Genomic DNA, 19854 nt, shown 5'->3' with positions numbered 1-19854 from the left:
ATCAAGCCTGGAAAAAAAGAAACAACCAAAAAGTTTGAATTATTAAATTATGTTGTCTTTAGTGCTGAAAAGAATTTATGTGATAATAACCTGATTGCGTACTCAGTAATAAGCACCCTGATGAAGGCAGTATTGTTGCAGACACGTTGGAAATTAAAGTCACAGCAAGAGATAAATGTTTTTAATAACATGGTTGAACACAGTTGTATGTAATTGTGTTACTATTTCCTTCTATGTATCAATGTGACAGTATTCAATAACTGTGCAGACACTAAACAATGCAGGGTTGATATCCATGAATAATATTCTCTGTTTATTTATGTAATTATATTTTAATTTAAAGAATCCCAAAGACAATGTACAAATCATATTGTTTCAGTATTTAATTTGTTGTAAAATTGTGTTGTTTTACCAATACAGAGAACATGGGTATCATTGTTTTGTGAAAAGCATCATTACTGCAGTAATATAATATACAATTATTATTATTATTATTATTTAACAATTATTTGTGGTATTTACATTACATATGAATTTCATTGCATTTCAACACTTATTACAACATATATTCAAATCATTTACAACAAATGACTGATCAGTCAGTATTTTATAAGAGAGGACAGATGATATGAGAAAAACAAGATTTTAGGAGGACACAGGCACAAGGTCTAGTGGTCGATCCAGTGTCTTCTTGCAAGACAATGGTCTTGACCGAGGATATGAAACAACAAGAGCTGTAACGGGGGATCGCATATTTTCGTTATAGAGAATACCCACAAACAAATCGAGACTCATTTATTTCCAAATGATTTCCCCATGGTATCCCTTTCCTCTCCTAGACTCCACCTTCTTAGGCACAATAACTCACATACAGCTGGTTTCCCAGACACAGATGAAACCTAATTGGATCATAAATTGCATCTCCAATAGAGATTTAGTCCAGGACTAGTGTTAATCTGTGTCTATGGGCCGGTTTCACAGACAAGGCTTAAGCCACACTTAAGTCACACTTTCAATGTAAAATCTCCATTGAAGATGATTTTTAGTCCAGGATTAGGCTTAAGCCTTGTCTGTGAAACTGGCCCTAGGAAACCCACCGATAAGGTGTAGACATCCAGGCTGTGGTTATACTAGCATAGTGACACCTGACCAGAAGCACTAAGTTAAGACACATGATGCGTTCTGTTGGAAAGACGTCCCTGACGTCCCTGAGTCCTTGGCGAACCCGTCAGCGAAGCCCTCCCCCTGGACCAGACAGGGTGTCCTGCTGCACATAGGACACAGCTTGTTGCGTTCCTGCGAGGCCCTCATCCACACGATGAGGTTCCAGCGCTGGCCGGAGGAGATGGGCAGGGCCCCGTGCATGTGCTGCCCTCTGTGGAGGAGTCCCTCCGCCACGCGGTGCTCCACCTCGGTACACTCAGTCTCCCCCATAGGCACCTGCAGGGGGCCGGCAAACACCACCATCAACCACAAGAGAATAAACAAGGACCACGTTCTTACCAGTGATACCCCCATCCTGGTCCAGGAGAGCCGCAGTGTGTTCAGGTGTTTGTCCCAGACTGGTGCTATCATCCCACACGACTGAAATAATGAACCGATCTTCAAACAACTTTGATTCACTTCCATTTTTACATTGACATTTTTGAGCATCGAGCAGACGCCTTTCTCCAAAACGACTTACGACAAACACATTTAAGTAAGGGAATCATCTACATCTATCCACCAGTCGTAGCTGAATCATTCACCGGGTCATTAACTGAATCAGGGGTGTCAGTGCTGAGCTGGGACAAAAGCCTGCGTCACTGCGGCTCTCCAACCATTCGTTGTTTTGCCTAAGCACCTGTCTCATGTCCCCAAAGTACAGGTTCCCCTCTGTGAAATCCTTCCCCAGGGACACGTTGAGGGTGACCTCAGCGTTGTCATAGTGATAACTGAGGTCCAGGTCTTCATGCATGTCGTATTTCACCACAAAGGCCTTGTGGCTGTCCAGGCAGTGTCCCCCACATTCAGGGTACAGCAGAGACGTGACCTGCCGCAGGTAGCGCTCACGGAGAGGGGTGGTGAAGCCGTCGTCGAACCCCAGCTCATTCAGAAGCATCTGTGTTTTACAAAGAGCATCTCAGATATGATTAGAGTTAGGCTACAGCATTTCACCCACTGTTCATGCGTGCCTACGCGAAATAAACCCTCTCTAAACAGCTAAAAAGAGGCGCTGTTGCGTAGCCTACCCCATAGTTATTCATGGTGTTGGGCCGGCCCTTTGGAGCTGAAGACAGTTCAAAGTGCTCCAACTCTTCTATCAGCTCCTCACAAAAGCTTTTACTGAACACAGGAAAGCGGTAGACCCTTGGGGCTTTAAAAAAAAAAGAGAGAAAGAAAGATTATATTGACAATCATTCTTCCCTCAGAGGAGTAGGCTAAGTAAGTAAGTAAGTAAAACTTTATTTATATAGCGCCTTTCGTACATGAATGCAACCCAAAGCGGAGGAGTTTAACCATCCATGACAATGGGTTATGACTACACTCTTGGCAAGACTAAACTCACCTGCCTCAGTCTGCATTAACTCCAATAGTCCATCTTCACTGGCCTCCTCACCCCGACAATAGTCCACAATCTGCCTGAACTCAGGAGCCAGGTGAGACTCCTAAGGAGATGGTGTCGGTGAAATATTCTTCTCTGTAATTGACACACTAACATTGTGCATTTGTATATAGCCACCTACCTGTAGGTGGTAGACATGGCTATGGAGGGGCTTATAAACCTCTTTTATGACAGCAGCTCTCTCAGCTGACTTCACCCCAAGGTACCGCCGCCTCTCAACTTCATGAGCAATCTAGAAAGCGCACATTTGAGCACACATACACCACCGTACATATCAATCCAATTTGACTTTGAATAAGGAACAGAAAAAAATTAGGAACAGAAAAAAGCCTTGCCTTTTTGAGGATATCATCGAACTGTGTCTCCGACGAACAGCCACGTTTTCTCAACACCTGGTAAGAATAAGAATAAGAACTAGAGAGGTACAATTCCTGTGGAAATTGTGAAGTGTGTGTATGTGTGAGTGAGTGTGTCTGTTTGCTGGTCCACTCTCTACCACCCGGCCGCACCTGTTTTGAGTCCTATCAACACATCTGTTGACAGTGGCAAATTCGTTGTCATACAACTCACTCTAGCCTGACCTCTGCTTGTCTTTGGCTAGCTCTGAAACAAACAGCTGAAACTTAAAAACTATTAATGTTTGGGCTTATATGTTGATATTTTGAGTGACAGTAAGAGTTGCTCTACGTTTCCATGTAACATTTTTGAATATAGACATGTCTGATGTCTATATTCTGTCATTCTGAGCCGCACGTTTTGACACCTCTCATGTCTACCTAGTGCCAAAACTGTGGGAGAAGATGCCGGTGCAAATTTTGCTATAATAATAAAATATATGTACGAGAACAATAAGTGCTGCTTGCTACTGCAAGCACACTTAATAATAAGAATCATCATAATCATAATCATAATACATTTTATTTGTATTGCACTTTTAGAAAAATAATCTCAGAGTGCTAGTGGAAGGATACGAGCAATAACTATAAGCATAACTATCTAATATGACAACATTAGTTAGTTGTAATGTGACAATATTATTTTTGGGTTAGGGTTACAGATCCAGACACTCACTGCGTGATAATCCAATCGGAACTGCTGCTCTGATACAAAGCGAACATGCAATTTGAAATCTTCGAGGAAAATATTGTCAGTGCTGAAACAACTACAAGTGTAAAATGTCGCCGTATCCTTGTCGTTTTGCATGACTATATCTGTGACAGTGAAGGTATCATATTTTGAGAAACTGTCTAAAGTACGAAGAGCTGTCAAAAGATGGGAGTTGCCCCCCGGAACACGACTTGTTTGTTGTGATCCAACAGTAAAAGTCTCCGATAGGAAACTATGACCCTGGTATATATTTTCTATCATATTTAACGACCAAAAGCCTCAAAACACAGGTAAAATGCACGCTATAAAATCTTAACATAATAAGTATTGCACGTTTTTAAAAACAATTTGCTTCCACACCACCAGTAAACTGAGTAGCTGAACAGAAAGAGGAACATAAAACGTGTACGATGTTTCCCTCTCCACGGACATAATAAGGGTCCGCTCGGTAAGACCTGAACATGCAAACCTCCTCCTCTAGATTCAGCAAATATTCTGTTTATTAGTTATGCCTAAACCTTTTTGAGCACGGGGGATATTTTAAAATATATCATTTGGCTGGCTTATTTCCTTGTTCGAGGCCCCCTTTCGCTGCAGAGATGTTGAGTATGGACTCGCTAGTGCAAGTGGCTGAAGAGGAGGTGGTGGAGTCGAGCGCCAACCGTCTGGGGGACATCTACACGTTTGTGGCGGCCGGCTGTTACCCCCAGACAATGAACCCCATACGGAAGAAGAACCTCAAAAGATATGCCCAGAAATTCATCATTGACGGTAACTAAGACAATATGGGAATTCTCCAGAAAACCCCAAGAGAAAATGTCTATCTTACTAATACTAATACTATATCTTATAATATGTCTGATCTAATTGCTTCATTGGTGTTGCCTGGGTGGTTTTGTTGTCCTAGAGGGTCGGCTGTACTATGTGGGCCCTAAGAAGGAGGAGAAGAGAGAGGTGGTGATTGAAGCTGAACAGAAGAGACAGATATTCCTGGACTGCCACTTCAACGACATTGGTCATCACCTGGGTCAAAAGAAGACTGTCCATAGGATCCAGAGCAAATATTACTGGCTGGGTATTGTGAAGGACGTAGTGGACTGGGTATGTATGTTCTCTGTCCGTTTGGGGTTCTGTCTGTGCGTGTATGTGTAGAAGAGGTGATTTGGAAACACACTCTTGTGATTAGGGAGCCCTGCCTGTGACTTCTATGTCCAGATGTAGCCCTCATACCATGAGGATGTCCGCTCGGTATAGTGGTTTAAGACTGTGGTGAGAGGTCCACGGTTCAAACCATACCGTTTACACATGCCAACAACATTACAGTTTAGAGATGTATTGATAATTGTGTTGTGTGCGTTATGTTTTAGATAAAGGTCTGTGAAACCTGTCAACACACGGAGAGAAACAAAAACATGTCAAGGACTGTTCGGCCAATCAAAGTGGACGCTCCTTGGGAAATTGTCGGGATAGATATATTTGGTAAGCAAACTCTCATAGACGTTTCTCAATATGTGACATAAATACATATAGGCTACATATATATGTTTGTTCTGGCTAGGTTTAGTTCAGTTGTTTGTCTTACTTTGATGTTCTTCTTTTCATCAGGGCCTTTCCTAGAGACGCACCAGGGTAATGCCAACGTGGTAGTGATCACTGATTACTTCAGCAAGTGGGTGGAGGCCTTCCCTGTTCAAAAGAGAGATGCTCTTTCTGTTGCCAGATGCATTTCGGCAACCATTTACAGGTAATGGACACTAATGATTAACTTGATTACAAAAATTGTTCCTGAAGATAAATGATAAAATCAGCAACGAGTAATCAGAAAGACAGACCGTGGTCATCCTCAATATCTTTCTCTTCCACCAGGTTTGGAGCTGCAAAAACAATACTCTGCACTCAAAATATTGACTTCTGTGAGGAGGTGAGATGTTTCGATATTGTATGTCGTTTTGAATAAACAACCTCTCTCATACCATAACTCTCCTGGATATGAATACGTTAACGTTGTTCTTGTTATGTCGTCCAGGTGACGAAGCACCTGTGTGACAGGTGGAGCATCGTGCAGAGGGTGTCCCCTGCAGAGGCGCCCCAGCTGAACCCTCTTGCGGACCGCAGCAGCGGGCTCGTGAAGGAGGCCATCGCACAGGTGGTGGCGGAGAAGCAGGCGGAGTGGGACGACTTCCTGGACCCCGTCTTGTTCCTGTTCAGGACGTCTACCAACCCCTCCACCAAGTTCACACCTTATTCGTTAATGTTCAACAGGAAGGCTAGCTTACCTAACGAGGTACTTATACTTGTTTTATCCTCGACTTGCTTTGTTACCCAACACATACACTGTATGTTTCCGGGCCATTCTTTTTATGTTTATTTAAGGTTTTTTTTTCTTCTTTCTTTTTTTTTTTTCTTTGGTCAAGATTAAACTTAGTCTAGTCAATTATGACGAAGAGCAGGATGTGTATTCTTCAAAGGAAGACGCCACTACCTACATGACTGCTATGCAGGAGCAGCAGGATTCAGTCAAGCAGCTGGTGAGTCGGTATTCTGTTTTCTATTTTCTTTTGACAGTTGTTTAGACAGTGGGAAATGGGAAAGAAGGGCAGACTGCTGCACCCGGTTAGCCTTGGGGTCTAGCATACAGTCATGGGCCAAAATATTGGCAAATAATTCTGTCAGATAATGCCCCACTTCTCCCAGAAAATTGTTGCAATTACAAATGCTTTGGTTTTCACATGTTTATTTCTTTTGTTTGCATTGGAACAACACAAAAAAAAGAGAAAAAAAGCCACATCTGAAATCATTCCACACAGAACTCCAAAAATGGACCGGACAAAATGATTGGCTTAACTTAAATATTTGGTAGCACATGTGAAAACCAAAGCATTTGTAATTGCAACAATTTCTGGGAGAAGTGATGCATTATCTGACAGAAGTGCAGGGGTGCCAATATGTTTGACGATGACTGTAGGTGCTGATTATCGGACGTGTTACCGCTAAGCCACACATATAAAAGATAGCTAACAAGATATTCCTTCTGCATTATGTCAGTTTTATCAACCGTTTTGTTTGAGCATACATTGACCATATTTACGAGGCGTCTGTCTGTTTGTAGGTGATGGCCAACATGAACGCGGCTTACAAACAGCAGAAGAAGAATGCCAAGCGAAGGAATCGGAACATGCCCTCCATCACGTTTAAAGTCACTGACCCTTTGTTTGGCTCAGGTGACTCGCCCTCTCCGAAGAAGCTAAAAGACAGCCTTTACTTGACTTTCCCTGTGGAAACGGTCCTCGCCACCGAGCAAAGCAGCTGTGACGACAAAAAGAACGATCTGGAATATCCCCTTCCGGTATCTGACGTGCATTGAGCGTGGCAGTGGAAGTAACAGGATGGAGAAGCATTCAGTGACTGTATCGATGGGAGGATTAGTTCCTTTTGCTTCCGCACACAGAGACTTCTGTGTCTGTACGAGAAGCCTCATCTCAGAGGGAAATCGAACGTTCAACCATCGGCAATAAGAAGCTTGACCAGACATATCGCTCAAATATTGTACTTTGGTCAAGTTCTGTCTGTGTCTGGCGGACTGGTGGTCTGGTTACAGATACTGTATTGTCATGTCCGTCGTGGGGGGGAGGGGTAAACAAGTTTACAGCAAAGCGTGTGAGATGTGTATGCAATCCATGTATTCAATATCTCCACCACTGTTGGTTCAAAATGCGAGTTGTTGGTCTTGTGATGGTCGGGGGCTGTTACACAGCTGCTGCTGATTTGGGCCTTTGCGGAAACGTTGCACTTACACACACACGCACACACTCTCTGAAGTTTTACATTTGCAGATGTCAGAGCTGGAGTCCATATTAGTAGTAAATTGTGTAATTGACAAATGACACCCAACTGTTCTGTTTTTATTTATTTATTTGCGGCTTTCTGAGCTCCTCCCCTCCCCCACATTTAAAAATGATCTCTGATTAGTTTCTAATGTTCTGTAGTTAGCCCACTCCACATATGCTTTGTGCGCAGAATTGTATTATTCGCTATGGCATTTTATGAAGTGATGATGTAAGTATGAACACAGTGGTGCATGGAATCAGTTTTACTCACACTGTTCTACAGAATAATCCCCAGTGCAGTCAGTCTATCAAAGAAGAATGTGAGACAGCTTGGTTTCTAATAAGCAAGCAACATGTTGGGCTGCTCCCAAGTGCTTTATTCCACCATAAAAATTAAAATGTTTATGGTAGCATATGTCTTGTTTCTCTAATACATTTTTGTTACACTGTGTGAACTTGTTTTCTAACTAATACTGTGTAGCCCACACCACAAATGCGTTGCGCACATCATTTGATTATTTGGTATGGATCTTTGTGAAGTGATGATGTAAGTGTAATACCTTGTTACAGTATAACCCACAGTGCAGTCCGTCTCTCAAAGAAGAATGTGAGAGCTTAGTTTTAAATAAGCAAAATGTCTCTTTTTTTAGTTGGAATACATGACTCATTTGTAAGATGAGACCCATTTGATTTGTAATTACAGTTTTAGCTTAAACAATAAACCCTGACCAATGCTTTTGTCTGTCATGTTGATCTCTGCTGTGTGCCACATGAGGACCCTACAGCAAGTTCATGTATAATACAAGTAAACCATATGCTGTGTCATGATGAGGCGAGAGTTATCATTTTTGTTAGGAATAAAACACCAAGGCAACCTGACCGTCCATAAAAATGTAAGAATGACTGTCGGACTACTGGTGACGTTCCATTCTTGAACGTCCCTCAGTGGGAGGAGCCTCCTCACTACAATTGGGTTCGTAATATCGCTCTGAGAGCGCCGGAGCGCACACTGGGTGCAACGTCATAGAACGGCCAAGTAATTTGATTGGACAAGAGGCATTCTATGAGTCCTGATCAGATTTCCAGAGCGTATTTACGAACGCACCTTATATCACTGGCTTCCGTAACCATTTATCAGCAGTCTACAACTGTACTTTCCATACATTGATAATCGGCACAGGTGTCGCCTAAATTATCCTAAATTATCAACAAAAACTACATGCGGCGGGAGTAGCTGGCAAGAGAAGATGGCAGCAACGGGAAGGCACTGAATGTGATCCAGTAAGGCAAACTCCTTGGCGCATTAGGCTATGCCGTGAGCACGGGAGGACACGTGAGTTATTACTTTACGATTTAAGGTTAACACATTTAGACTGGATAACACTGTAACAATCATAGTATTCTTATTGGGAAATGACTGACTTTAAGTGTTATCCAGTAACTTGTATCTTCCCTGACACGCTGCAGCGTCTCATCTATAATTGACTGAAACAAGAATGAGGATCAAATTCGCAGTGAGCTGTTCCCTGGCGTTTCTCCTGGTGGATGTGATTGTCACCACTGTCCTGTACCTGCATGGGTCACACACATCCATATTCACTGAGGATGCAGAGAACTTTGATATTCTCCGCTCCGTCTTGGACCTCTGGGGGGCTGTTCTGGTCAGAGGTAGCCTGCTGCTGGGAGCCTCCATAGGAGTGCTGTGGAACAAAGTGGATGGCCCTGGGAGGGTGTCTACCCTGGGCACCCTGACTCTACTCATCTGCCTGACCATCATCATATACGCCCTGGCCAAGCTGCTGATTCTCTCGGAGCAAGAGGCACTGGTACTCCAGCCCTGGTTCTTGAGCCTGTTCTCCTGGACGTGCGTGTCAGCGTTGGGGACCCTGTACTCCTGGGGCCTCCTGGGAAAGGCGACCGACCCCGTGACGGTTGGAGGTGGCTGTGAGGAGACGGAGAGGCTGGTGGAGACAGCCGGCGAGCATGGCTCTGAGGAGGAGGAGGAGGAAGGCCACGAGGGGAAGAAGAGGAAGGTGAGCAGCAGGAAAGGAACGGAGGAGGCGAAGGCGAACTCGGGGGCCACGCTGGGCCGCTTGCTGTCGTACTGTAGCAAAGACGCCGGGCTGCTTTCTGTCGCCTTCCTCTTCCTCCTCATCTCTGCTGTGTGTGAGTGTCCCCTTGTCTTGTCTTTGACTAGTTTCAACCAGAGACGTCTGCATGCCACAAGACTGCGCTAGCTTGCGGAGCTAATGAGGGTACAAGTCGGCAACCAATCCAAATGTTCAGACTTTTATTTGAAATACATTTCAATATTGTTGAAAATCAATGACACACTCGCTAGTCAAGCCAAAATATTGCAACGCAATTGATTCGGTGAGTAATCCCCACTGCTATCTAGTTAACTATAACACTACTTTACATTGTTAGCAGGCTCACTAAACAAGCTGTGTTAATTGACTAGCGAGTGTGTCATTGATTTTCAACAACATTTTTCTGAATTAAAGTCTGAACATTTGGTCGGTTGCTGCCATCACATACATCAGCAATACCAAGCAACTTCAAGTCTTTGAAGATCAGTTGTCTGATCACATGATTATGTAATGTATAACTATGTGACTCATACCACTAGTATACACTCACTGAGTACTTTATTAGGAACAGTATACTGATACAATAAAGACCATTCATTCATTCATTCATACTGGGTAGGGCCTTCCTTTGTTCTCAAAACAGCCTTCGTGGCATTGACTCCACAAGATGTTGGTCCATGTTGCATCATGCAATTCCTGCAGCTTTTTCAGGTGCACAAGTTGTGAACCTCCCATTCTACCACATCCCAAAGGTGTTCTATTGGATTCAGATCCGGTGACTGGGAAGGCCACTGGAAAACACTGAACTTCATGAAACTAGACACCCTTTGCTTTGTGACATGGTGCATTATCATGCTGGAAGTAGCCATTAGATGATGGCAACAATAGCAACAACAATACTCAAACAGGCTGTGGCATTCAAGCAATAATTGATTGGTATTAACAGGCCCAACATGTGCCAAGAAAACAGTCCCCACACCATTACACCACCTGAATGAATGAGAAGGTGTACAGGTGTTCCTAATAAAGTGTTCAGTGAGTGTAGTTTGCATTCCTGGATACTCAGGAATCCTGTGCCAAGTAAACTAGAATGACTTTTGCACCATGACCAGAACATGACAAACATTGCTGATGATGCACTACCCTGTTACTGATTTTATTGACACCTTTTATACACATCACATGGTGTTATGTACACATCGTGTGCATGTCCTTACCGTGTCCTTTATGGATGGATGCTCTCCCCCTTCCAGGCGAGGCCTTCATCCCCTACTACACTGGGAAGGCCATAGACGGGATCGTGATTCATAAGAGCATGGAGTACTTCACCAAGCCACTGATCACTCTCTCAGTGCTAGCCTTAGTCAGGTAAGGCATGTGGATGAAGTATGACCTGTTCCCTGCCCTGTCTCTGCTGGGTAGTGACAATCTTCTGGTATTTGTTCATCAGTTTTGTTATGGACAAATAATGAAGAAAAGGCAAATTGACATGTGCTAACAAGTCGTGAGCTTAGAATTATATGGTTCTATCTCCGTTTAGGGTAGTTCAGAGATATTGAGCGTCAAAGTGTTTACATTCCATTATGTTTTGTGAGATGGAAACTTTGTATTTTATGAATTACTAACTCAAAAATTTCAACATTTAAAAAATAACACCACACAGGCATTAACACTAGAACCGCCAGAGGGCGCCGTATACCTAAAACCGCCAACGGGTCAAATTGACGTCTGTGCCTGGCTACGGCATTTCTAGTATCCGAGCCTACAACAAAATGTACTCTGTCATTGTATTAAGGCATTGTGTTCACAAATGAATATTTCAAGTCATAAAATGGTGTTGGTCCTCTTGTTTTATAATTTAAGTATCTTTGACAACACTCATCGCTTTGCCTGTACGTCAATGTAAATCAGTCAAAAATAACACTGGAAATGGGTAGGCTATTAGAAGAATATTTGGGTGGTGTGATAGGCGTAAAACGTCATTCACCACATAAAAAGACTAAATTAACAAAGTACCTACCCCAAATGGACCATAATAACCACAGCATCGGCCTATGTTGCAACAGAATGTGACGAAAGAAAGCGCGCCTCCTGGGATGTCTCAGTCGCTGAGCTGAAGGCATTTATTGCTCTGCTATATGTGAGGGGTGCATACTGCCGGAAAAAAACATTGAAATTGAAAGTTTCTGGTCAGAGAAATGGGAAAATGCTTTTTTCAACTCCACATTATCTCAGAACCGGTTTCGGGAGATCATGCGCTTTCTGCGCTTTGACAGGAAGGAGACCCGACGCTCCCGGTTGACCACCGACAGGTTTGCACTCATGGCTGAAGTGTGGGAGAGATTCAGGCAAAACTGCATCTCATGCTAGAAGCCAGGGCAGGACATCACCGTGGATGAACAGCTGTTCCCGACGAAAACAAGGTGCCGGTTCACGCAATATATGCCCAACAAGCCAGATACATTTGGAATTAAGTTTTGGCTGGCAGCAGATGTTGAGAGCAAATACCTGCTGAATGGCTTCCCATACCTGGGTAAGGATACAAGCAGACCAACCACGCAGTCCCTCGGAGAGAATGAGTAGACTTTGAATCATATCATTGTAATTGCTAGGCAACGACATAAACAATGCAATGCCGCGTAGAGTGACTATTGTTTGTGCCGTTGCCTATAGCGGTTATAATGCATTTTATATGTCGATTTGACGCCGTGGCGGTTATAGGTATAAATGCCTGTATTTTTTATTTAGATGTATCTATACCATATTTAACAATAGGAAGTGCAACACAACACAATTTTAGGAAAAGTCAAAGACAGGGACTTCAATATTTTATTAAAACATAGTTATGTACAATTGAAAAACCCACTTGGGTCAAATTGACGTCATGGCGGTTCTAGTGTTAATAAACACCTAATGGATCAGAACAACATTTTTACCAAAAATGGAGATAGAACCTTATAATTCTAACGTCACGAAACCACATACCTTTCGTCTTCTAATACATTTTTGCCACACTGTGTGAAATTCGTTTTTAACAAGTGTTAAATGACTTTCTTGCCCTTCTTCTTAGCTCATTTGCCATGGGAGTACGAGGCGGCGTGTTCACTCTAACGATGGCCAGATTAAACCTTCGCATCCGGAATATTCTCTTCAGGTCTTTGATGCGTCAGGAGATTGGGTTCTTCGATGCCAACCACACAGGTGATTATCACAGGTCTCGTCCTTAACACTGATCTCCATCTCTGTTCGGTACGTCCATCCTGTTGTTCCCATGAAAACACCCTCCCTCTGCTCGGGGTGCTCCTCCTCCCCCAACAGGTGACATCACCTCACGTCTGACCTCTGACACCACCCAAGTGAGTGACCTCATCTCCCAGAACGTCAACGTGTTCCTGAGGAGTGCGGTTAAGGGCCTGGGGTACTTTATCTTCATGTTCGGCATGTCATGGCAGATGACTCTAGTCACCATCATGGGCTTCCCCTACATCGCTGTCATCTCCAAAGAATATGGGGAGTACTACAAGGTAGAATGAATTCAGAAAGTTGGTTGCAAAAGTTGGTTATACATCAACATTTTTTGCATGATTGCTGAGTACAATGTTTTGACGATACAACAGACATCAATACACTTAGTTCAAAATGATCCTTCTTTTGAGTTTCAATCTAGAACCCTTTTGTGTTCAATGTAGAGCCGTTTCTATAGAGGACATTTCTGAGACTGGAGATAAAGAGATTGGACATTTCCTGTTGACCCTGGAGCTGTTTTCCTTTCTTTGTTTCCCCCGTTCCCAGAAACTGACCAAAGAGGTCCAGACGTCCTTGGCTGAAGCCAACAAGGTGGCAGAGGAGACCATCTCGGCCATGAGGACTGTACGCAGTTTTGCCAGCGAGGAGCGGGAGGCCGACACCTACTACGACAAGCTGATGGTCATGTTCCGCTTGAACAGGAAGCAAGCGCTGGCGTACGCCTGCTTCATGTGGTCCAGTTCTGTAGGCATCACCCTATTATACCCTATTATACCCTATTATATATCCTAGTATACCCTATTATATACCCTATTATACCCTATTATTGCACATTATTGCATATTGCACATACCTCTTTGATATAGATTATTTTATACATCTGTACATTACTATACATAAGCTACCTTAACTGTACATAGCTCATAACTGTACTTCTAAACTACCATACTTGCCATACTGTACCTATGCACTTCTGGTTAGATGCTAAATTGCATTTCATTGGTACTTGTATTCTGCAATGACAATAACGTTGAATCTAATCTAATCACCTAATCACAACAGTGACACTTGGAAGTGAAACAATAGCTTCAGAGGAGGATGAGATGTTATGCAACACAGATATACCAGTAGCTCAATGTTAAAGGTACACTATGGAAGTTTATTTGCTAGTTTGTGTACCTCAGAGTGTGACTCAATGGCTATCATACTCCTATGACACTATACATCTCTTGCCTCTTTAAACCAGAAATACTTAGTTTTAGGCTAACAATCTTTGGAAATATACATTTATGCTCATGGATATGGGGAGGTGTGCCCCTTCCCGTCCAATGAGGTAATTTCTGAATTATTTCAGACAATTAATGGCACCCCTTTTGGCTCAAGAGCATCCCCAGTGGCAAAATCTTCCAGAACTTTAAGGAGCTCCTCTGTGTGTATTATCTGTGTGTATTATAGATACAGGGTCTTATTATATCAATCTATCTGGGCCGTGAGTGCAGTTCCAGACGTTTTTGAATGCGTTTGCTATTTTAACAGATCTCAGAACTGGGTCTCCAAGTTGCCATCCTCTTCTATGGGGGTCACCTGGTGGTAACCGACCAGATGACTGGAGGGACCCTGATATCCTTCATCATATATGAGCTGGAGCTGGGAGACTGTCTAGAGGCAAGTCTGACTGCTCTACCTCTATACATCTGTCTGACTGCTCTACCTCCATACATCTGTCTGACTGTTCTGTCTCCATCCATCTGTCTGACTGCTCTACCTCCATACATCTGTCTGACTGCTCTGTCTCCATACATCTGTCTGACTCCTCTGTCTCCATCTGTCTGACTGCTCTACCTCCATACATCTGTCTGACTGCTCTGCCTCCATACATCTGTCTGACTGCTCTACCTCCATACATCTGTCTGACTGCTCTACCTCCATACATCTGTCTGACTGCTCTGCCTCCATCTGTCTGACTGCTCTACCTCCATACATCTGTCTGACTGCTCTGCCTCCATACATCTGTCTGACTGCTCTACCTCCATACATCTGTCTGACTGCTCTACCACCATACATCTGTCTGTCTGCTCTGCCTCCAACTGTCTGACTGCTCTACCTCCATACATCTGTCTGACTGCTCTGCCTCCATACATCTGTCTGACTGCTCTACCACCATACATCGGTCTGACTGCTCTGTCTCCATACATCTGTCTGACTGCTCTGTCTCCCTCCATACATCTGTCTGACTGCTCTGTCTCCATACATCTGTCTGACTGCTCTGTCTCCCTCCATACATCTGTCTGACTGCTCTACCTCCATACATCTGTCTGACCCCTCTACCTCCATACATCTGTCTGACTGCTCTACCTCCATACATCTGTCTGACTGCTCTACCTCCATACATCTGTCTGACTGCTCTACCTCCATACATCTGTCTGACTGCTCTACCTCCATACATCTGTCTGACTGCTCTGCCTCCATACATCTGTCTGACTCCTCTACCTCCATACATCTGTCTGACTCCTCTACCTCCATACATCTGTCTGACTGCTCTACCTCCATACATCTGTCTGACTGCTCTGTCTCCCTCCATCTGTCTGACTGCTCTACCTCCATACATCTGTCTGACTGCTCTGCCTCCATACATCTGTCTGACTCCTCTACCTCCATACATCTGTCTGACTGCTCTGTCTCTTTCCATCTGTCTGACTGCTCTACCTCCATACATCTGTCTGACTGCTCTACCTCCTTACATCTGTCTGACTGCTCTACCTCCATACATCTGTCTGACTGCTCTACCCCCATACATCTGTCTGACTGCTCTACCACCATACATCTGTCTGACTGCTCTACCTCCATACATCTGTCTGACTGCTCTACCTCCATACATCTGTCTGACTGCTCTACCTCCATACATCTGTCTGACTGCTCTACCTCCATACATCTGTCTGACTGCTCTACCTCCATACATCTGTCTGACTGCTCTAACTCCATACATCTGTCTGACTACTCTACCTCCCTCCATCTGTCTGACTGCTCTGTCTCCATACATCTGTCTGTCTGACTGCTCTGTCTCCATACATCTGTCTGACTGCTCTACCTCCATACATCTGTCTGACTGCTCTACCTCCATACATCTGTCTGACTGCTCTACCTCCATACATCTGTCTGACTGTTCTACCTCCATACATCTGTCTGACTGCTCTACCTCCATACATCTGTCTGACTGCTCTACCTCCATACATCTGTCTGACTGCTCTGTCTCCATACATCTGTCTGACTGCTCTACCTCCATACATCTGTCTGACTACTCTACCTCCATACATCTGTCTGACTGCTCTACCTCCATACATCTGTCTGACTGTTCTCCCTCCATACATCTGTCTGACTGCTCTACCTCCATACATCTGTCTGACTGCTCTACCTCCATACATCTGTCTGACTGCTCTACCTCCATACATCTGTCTGACTGCTCTACCTCCATACATCTGTCTGACTGCTCTACCTCCATACATCTGTCTGACTGCTCTACCTCCATACATCTGTCCGACTGCTCTGCCTCCATACATCTGTCTGACTGCTCTGTCTCCATCCATCTGTCTGACTGCTCTACCTCCATACATCTGTCTGACTGCTCTACCTCCATACATCTGTCTGACTGCTCTACCACTGCTCTACCTGTCAGTGCTGAGCTGGGCCAAAAACATGTAGTACTACAGTTCTCCAGGACCAGGATTTTAAGGATCACTGAATTAGATAATTTTCTCATCCTAGGTCACACTTTGATGTTTCATAATGACTGTACTCATTTTGTGTTCCTGGTCTCCTGTCTGCTGTGTGTGTTGTAGAGCATCTCAGAGGTCTACACGGGCCTTATGCAGGGAGTGGGAGCGGCAGAGAAGGTGTTTGAGTACATTGACAGGTCGCCCAAACACCCACATGAAGGGAAGGAAGTCCCTGACACCTGTAAAGGTCTGGTGGAGTTTAAGGACATCACATTCTGCTACCCAACACGCCCAGAAACAGAAATACTAAAGGTTTGTCACAGCTGATCTTTAAGGTAGAGTGCAAAATAAGAAAACTTCTGTTTTGTAATCTGCTATCATTCCATGCTGGTAATCTGTTGATATACACATACATGCTGTCTGACTTTACTTTTGTGGTGATAGCATAAGGTATATGGTTACTAATCATAGTTTATACGGTAATGCTGTTACTACAAATGAAATTCAGCAAATATCACAAGTCAACCATAAAAGGAAGGTATGGATCATTGTTAGTGTCTTAAATTATGGCTTAACTGGGAGAAGTAATAATAATAATAATAATAATAATGCATTTTATTTATAGGCGCCTTTCAGAGCACTCAAGGACACCTTACAGAGCATAATTTAAAAACAAGCAACAGATTCAAACAGGTTCAAACGGTGATTCAAACAAACAAAGCAAGACGAAACAAAATACTTAACAGTCAGTTAAAAATACGCCAGTTTAAAAAGGTGGGTTTTCAGGCAGGATTTGAAGGTGGAAAGAGAATCAGTGTTGCAGATATCTTGTGGGAGAGAGTTCCAGAGACAGGGGGCAGAGTGACTGAAGTGATGGATGCTCTGCTCTGCTGGTTGGATATGAAAGAGGTGCTACACAGGATAATTTCAGCCACTAGTTAAAATCGGTGCCCGAAAAAAAACATGTCCTCTAAATAGACAGACATACTGTCAAGAAATTACCTGATTGGACAGACAAGGTGGGGCCACACCCTCCCCCACACCCACGTTCTGTAGTCCATCTTTAACTGATGTCCTCCGTCTCCAGGGAGTGTCCTTCACCCTGCGGCCTGGGGAGGTGACAGCCCTGGTGGGCCCCTCTGGCAGTGGGAAGAGCTCCTGTGTGGGCCTCCTGGAGAACTTCTACCCCCCCCAACACGGCCAGGTGCTGCTGGACGGACTGCCTGTGCACACTTATCACCATGACTACCTCCACTCTCGGGTCAGTGCTCTGAGCTGCACTGTCTGGCAGGAGGAGCTTTTAAAAGGTTTAAGGTTTAAAGGTTTAAAAAGCCTCGTGTGTACATGTTGATTTTGTCTTCGATCCTGTAGAGACACAGCAGCTGGTGAAACTGGGTACAAGTCGTTAACCAATCAAATTGTTCCGACTTTTATTTTGAAACGCGGAAATACATTTCAACGTTGTTGAGAATCACAACACACACTCGCTAGTCAAGCCAAAATACTGCAATGCAATGGGTTCAGTGAGTAATCCCCACTGCTACCTAGTGAACTATAACACTACTTTACATTGTTAGCAGGCTCGCAAAGCAAGCTGTGTTAGTTGACTAGCGAGTGTGTCTGATTTTCCACAACGTGGACATTTATTTACACTTTTCAGAATAAAAGTCTGAACATTTTGATTGGTTGCTGACTTGGTCCCGCTTTCACCAGCTGCCGTCACATAGTCAGACTTGCTGTCGTACCTCAACCTGTTTAACCACAAGGTGGCGGTGTTCATTCACCGGAAGACGTGTACGGGTGGGAGACTGAGCAACATCTGTTTTTGTTTTGTTTCAGATTGCACTGGTGGGTCAGGAGCCCGTCCTGTTTGCCCGTTCCATTGAGCAGAACGTCTCCTACGGCCTGACTGACGTCCCTATGGAGGCTGTGGTGCAGGCCGCCACCAAGGCCAACGCTCACGGGTTCATTACCGGTCTCACCAAGGGCTACGAGACAGGTGAGCTTAACGCTGCTTACTACATCTAGTTCAACTTCAAGTTTTATTATCGCCATGCATACAGAGCATACTATGCTGTTGGAGCAAGACGTATGAATTCTGCACTATACCATAATATGATATTATCATGGCATAAGAACACTGTCCACTTTTTTAAAGAAATAAAGACGTCCTCCTCTTAAAAACCTCCTTGATTTGCTATGATTTGCTATGATTTGATATGATTTAGCAGTATTTCTAGATCTTATTCAGTGGAGTTGTTGCATCTCTGTGTTGTAGGAGTGGGGGAGAAGGGAGCTCAGTTGTCGGGGGGGCAGAAACAGCGGGTGGCCATCGCCCGGGCTCTCATCCGCAACCCACATGTTCTCATCCTGGACGAGGCCACCAGCGCACTGGACGCAGAGAGTGAACATATTGTAAGGAGACAGATCGTGTGTGTGTGTGCGTGCGTGCGTGCGTGCGTGCGTGCGTGCGAGCGAGCGTGCGCGTGTGTTTGTGTATGAGTGTACACACATGCATACAGGCTCAGTAGACCATTTTTAAACAGATACAGATGTGAGTGTGGATGCGGTGCCATTCCCTGAAAAACCACTGTTGTTCATAGAACAGATAAACACTTTGAATTGTGAAAACAACAACCTCCCCTTGTGTGTCCCGTCCCCAGGTCCAGCAGGCCCTGAACAACGTCATGCGGGAGCACACGGTTCTAGTGGTGGCCCACCGCCTGAGCACCGTGGAGAGGGCCGACAACATCGTGGTCATCGACCGAGGCTGCGTGGTGGAGCAGGGCACACACGGCCAGCTCATGGCTAAAGGGGGTCTTTACTGCAAGCTGGTGCAAAGACAGGTCTTGGGCCTCGAAACCGGAGCTGAGGTCCTGAACCCTCCCGAGCAGCCCCTCTGGAGGGACAGTCGTCAACGGAGCAGACAGAACAGCAGCAGCGTCAGCGAGTCTGAATGTAATACTCGCTACTGAGGGTTTTCGAGGGTCGATCGGTAGAAGCACACACTGACTGGCACGCAAAGTCTTTCATACTCTGATACTCTTTGCTGCTACACTTAGGCATTGCACTGTATCTTCCGCCATAGACTGAAGACCCATCTCTTCAGGCTACACCTTAACTGTCCCTCCTGAACACCTCCATCTCTTCAGGCTACACCTTAACTGTCCCTCCAGAAGACCTCCATCTCTTCAGGCTACACCTTAACTGTCCCTCCTGAAACCTCTCTATCCCCTCTACCCCCCCTGTAGAGTTTCTCTACTGTA

General features: G+C 44.4%; 3 protein-coding genes across 3 annotated transcripts; 2 read left to right on the top strand and 1 right to left on the bottom strand.

Annotated features, from left to right (window-relative positions):
• Nucleotides 1-1077: 1077 nt before the first annotated feature.
• On the bottom strand, nt 1078-3863 carry ogfod2 (2-oxoglutarate and iron-dependent oxygenase domain containing 2). Its single transcript, XM_080532232.1, has 7 exons — nt 3677-3863; nt 2941-2997; nt 2727-2837; nt 2549-2648; nt 2232-2356; nt 1844-2101; nt 1078-1440 (listed from the first exon to the last, which is right to left on the bottom strand). The coding sequence occupies exons 1-7, from the start codon at nt 3806-3808 to the stop codon at nt 1159-1161; spliced, it is 1065 nt and encodes a 354-aa protein (XP_080388358.1). The 5' UTR covers nt 3809-3863; the 3' UTR covers nt 1078-1158.
• Nucleotides 3864-4311: 448 nt separating this feature from the next.
• Nucleotides 4312-7076, top strand: LOC308157312 (gypsy retrotransposon integrase-like protein 1; the record flags this gene model as incomplete). The annotated part of the gene is made up of 8 exons (XM_080530847.1): nt 4312-4483; nt 4620-4813; nt 5080-5191; nt 5318-5456; nt 5579-5633; nt 5739-5996; nt 6127-6240; nt 6822-7076. The coding sequence occupies 8 exons, from the start codon at nt 4312-4314 to the stop codon at nt 7074-7076; spliced, it is 1299 nt and encodes a 432-aa protein (XP_080386973.1).
• A 1959-nt stretch (nt 7077-9035) lies between these two features.
• abcb9 (ATP-binding cassette, sub-family B (MDR/TAP), member 9) lies at nt 9036-19563 on the top strand (the record flags this gene model as incomplete). Its single annotated transcript, XM_080531545.1, has 11 exons — nt 9036-9705; nt 10883-10997; nt 12700-12830; nt 12948-13153; nt 13422-13619; nt 14412-14540; nt 16712-16900; nt 17676-17849; nt 18428-18587; nt 18867-19003; nt 19252-19563. The coding sequence occupies 11 exons, from the start codon at nt 9036-9038 to the stop codon at nt 19561-19563; spliced, it is 2421 nt and encodes an 806-aa protein (XP_080387671.1).
• Nucleotides 19564-19854: the final 291 nt, after the last annotated feature.

The sequence above is a fragment of the Nansenia antarctica genome (assembly GCF_963989245.1).
Source record: "Nansenia antarctica genome assembly, chromosome: 5".
In the NCBI taxonomy this organism is placed as follows: Eukaryota; Metazoa; Chordata; class Actinopteri; order Argentiniformes; family Microstomatidae; genus Nansenia; species Nansenia antarctica.
The sequence above is the reverse complement of the archived record's forward strand: the minus strand, read 5'-3'. Positions and strand labels throughout refer to the sequence as shown.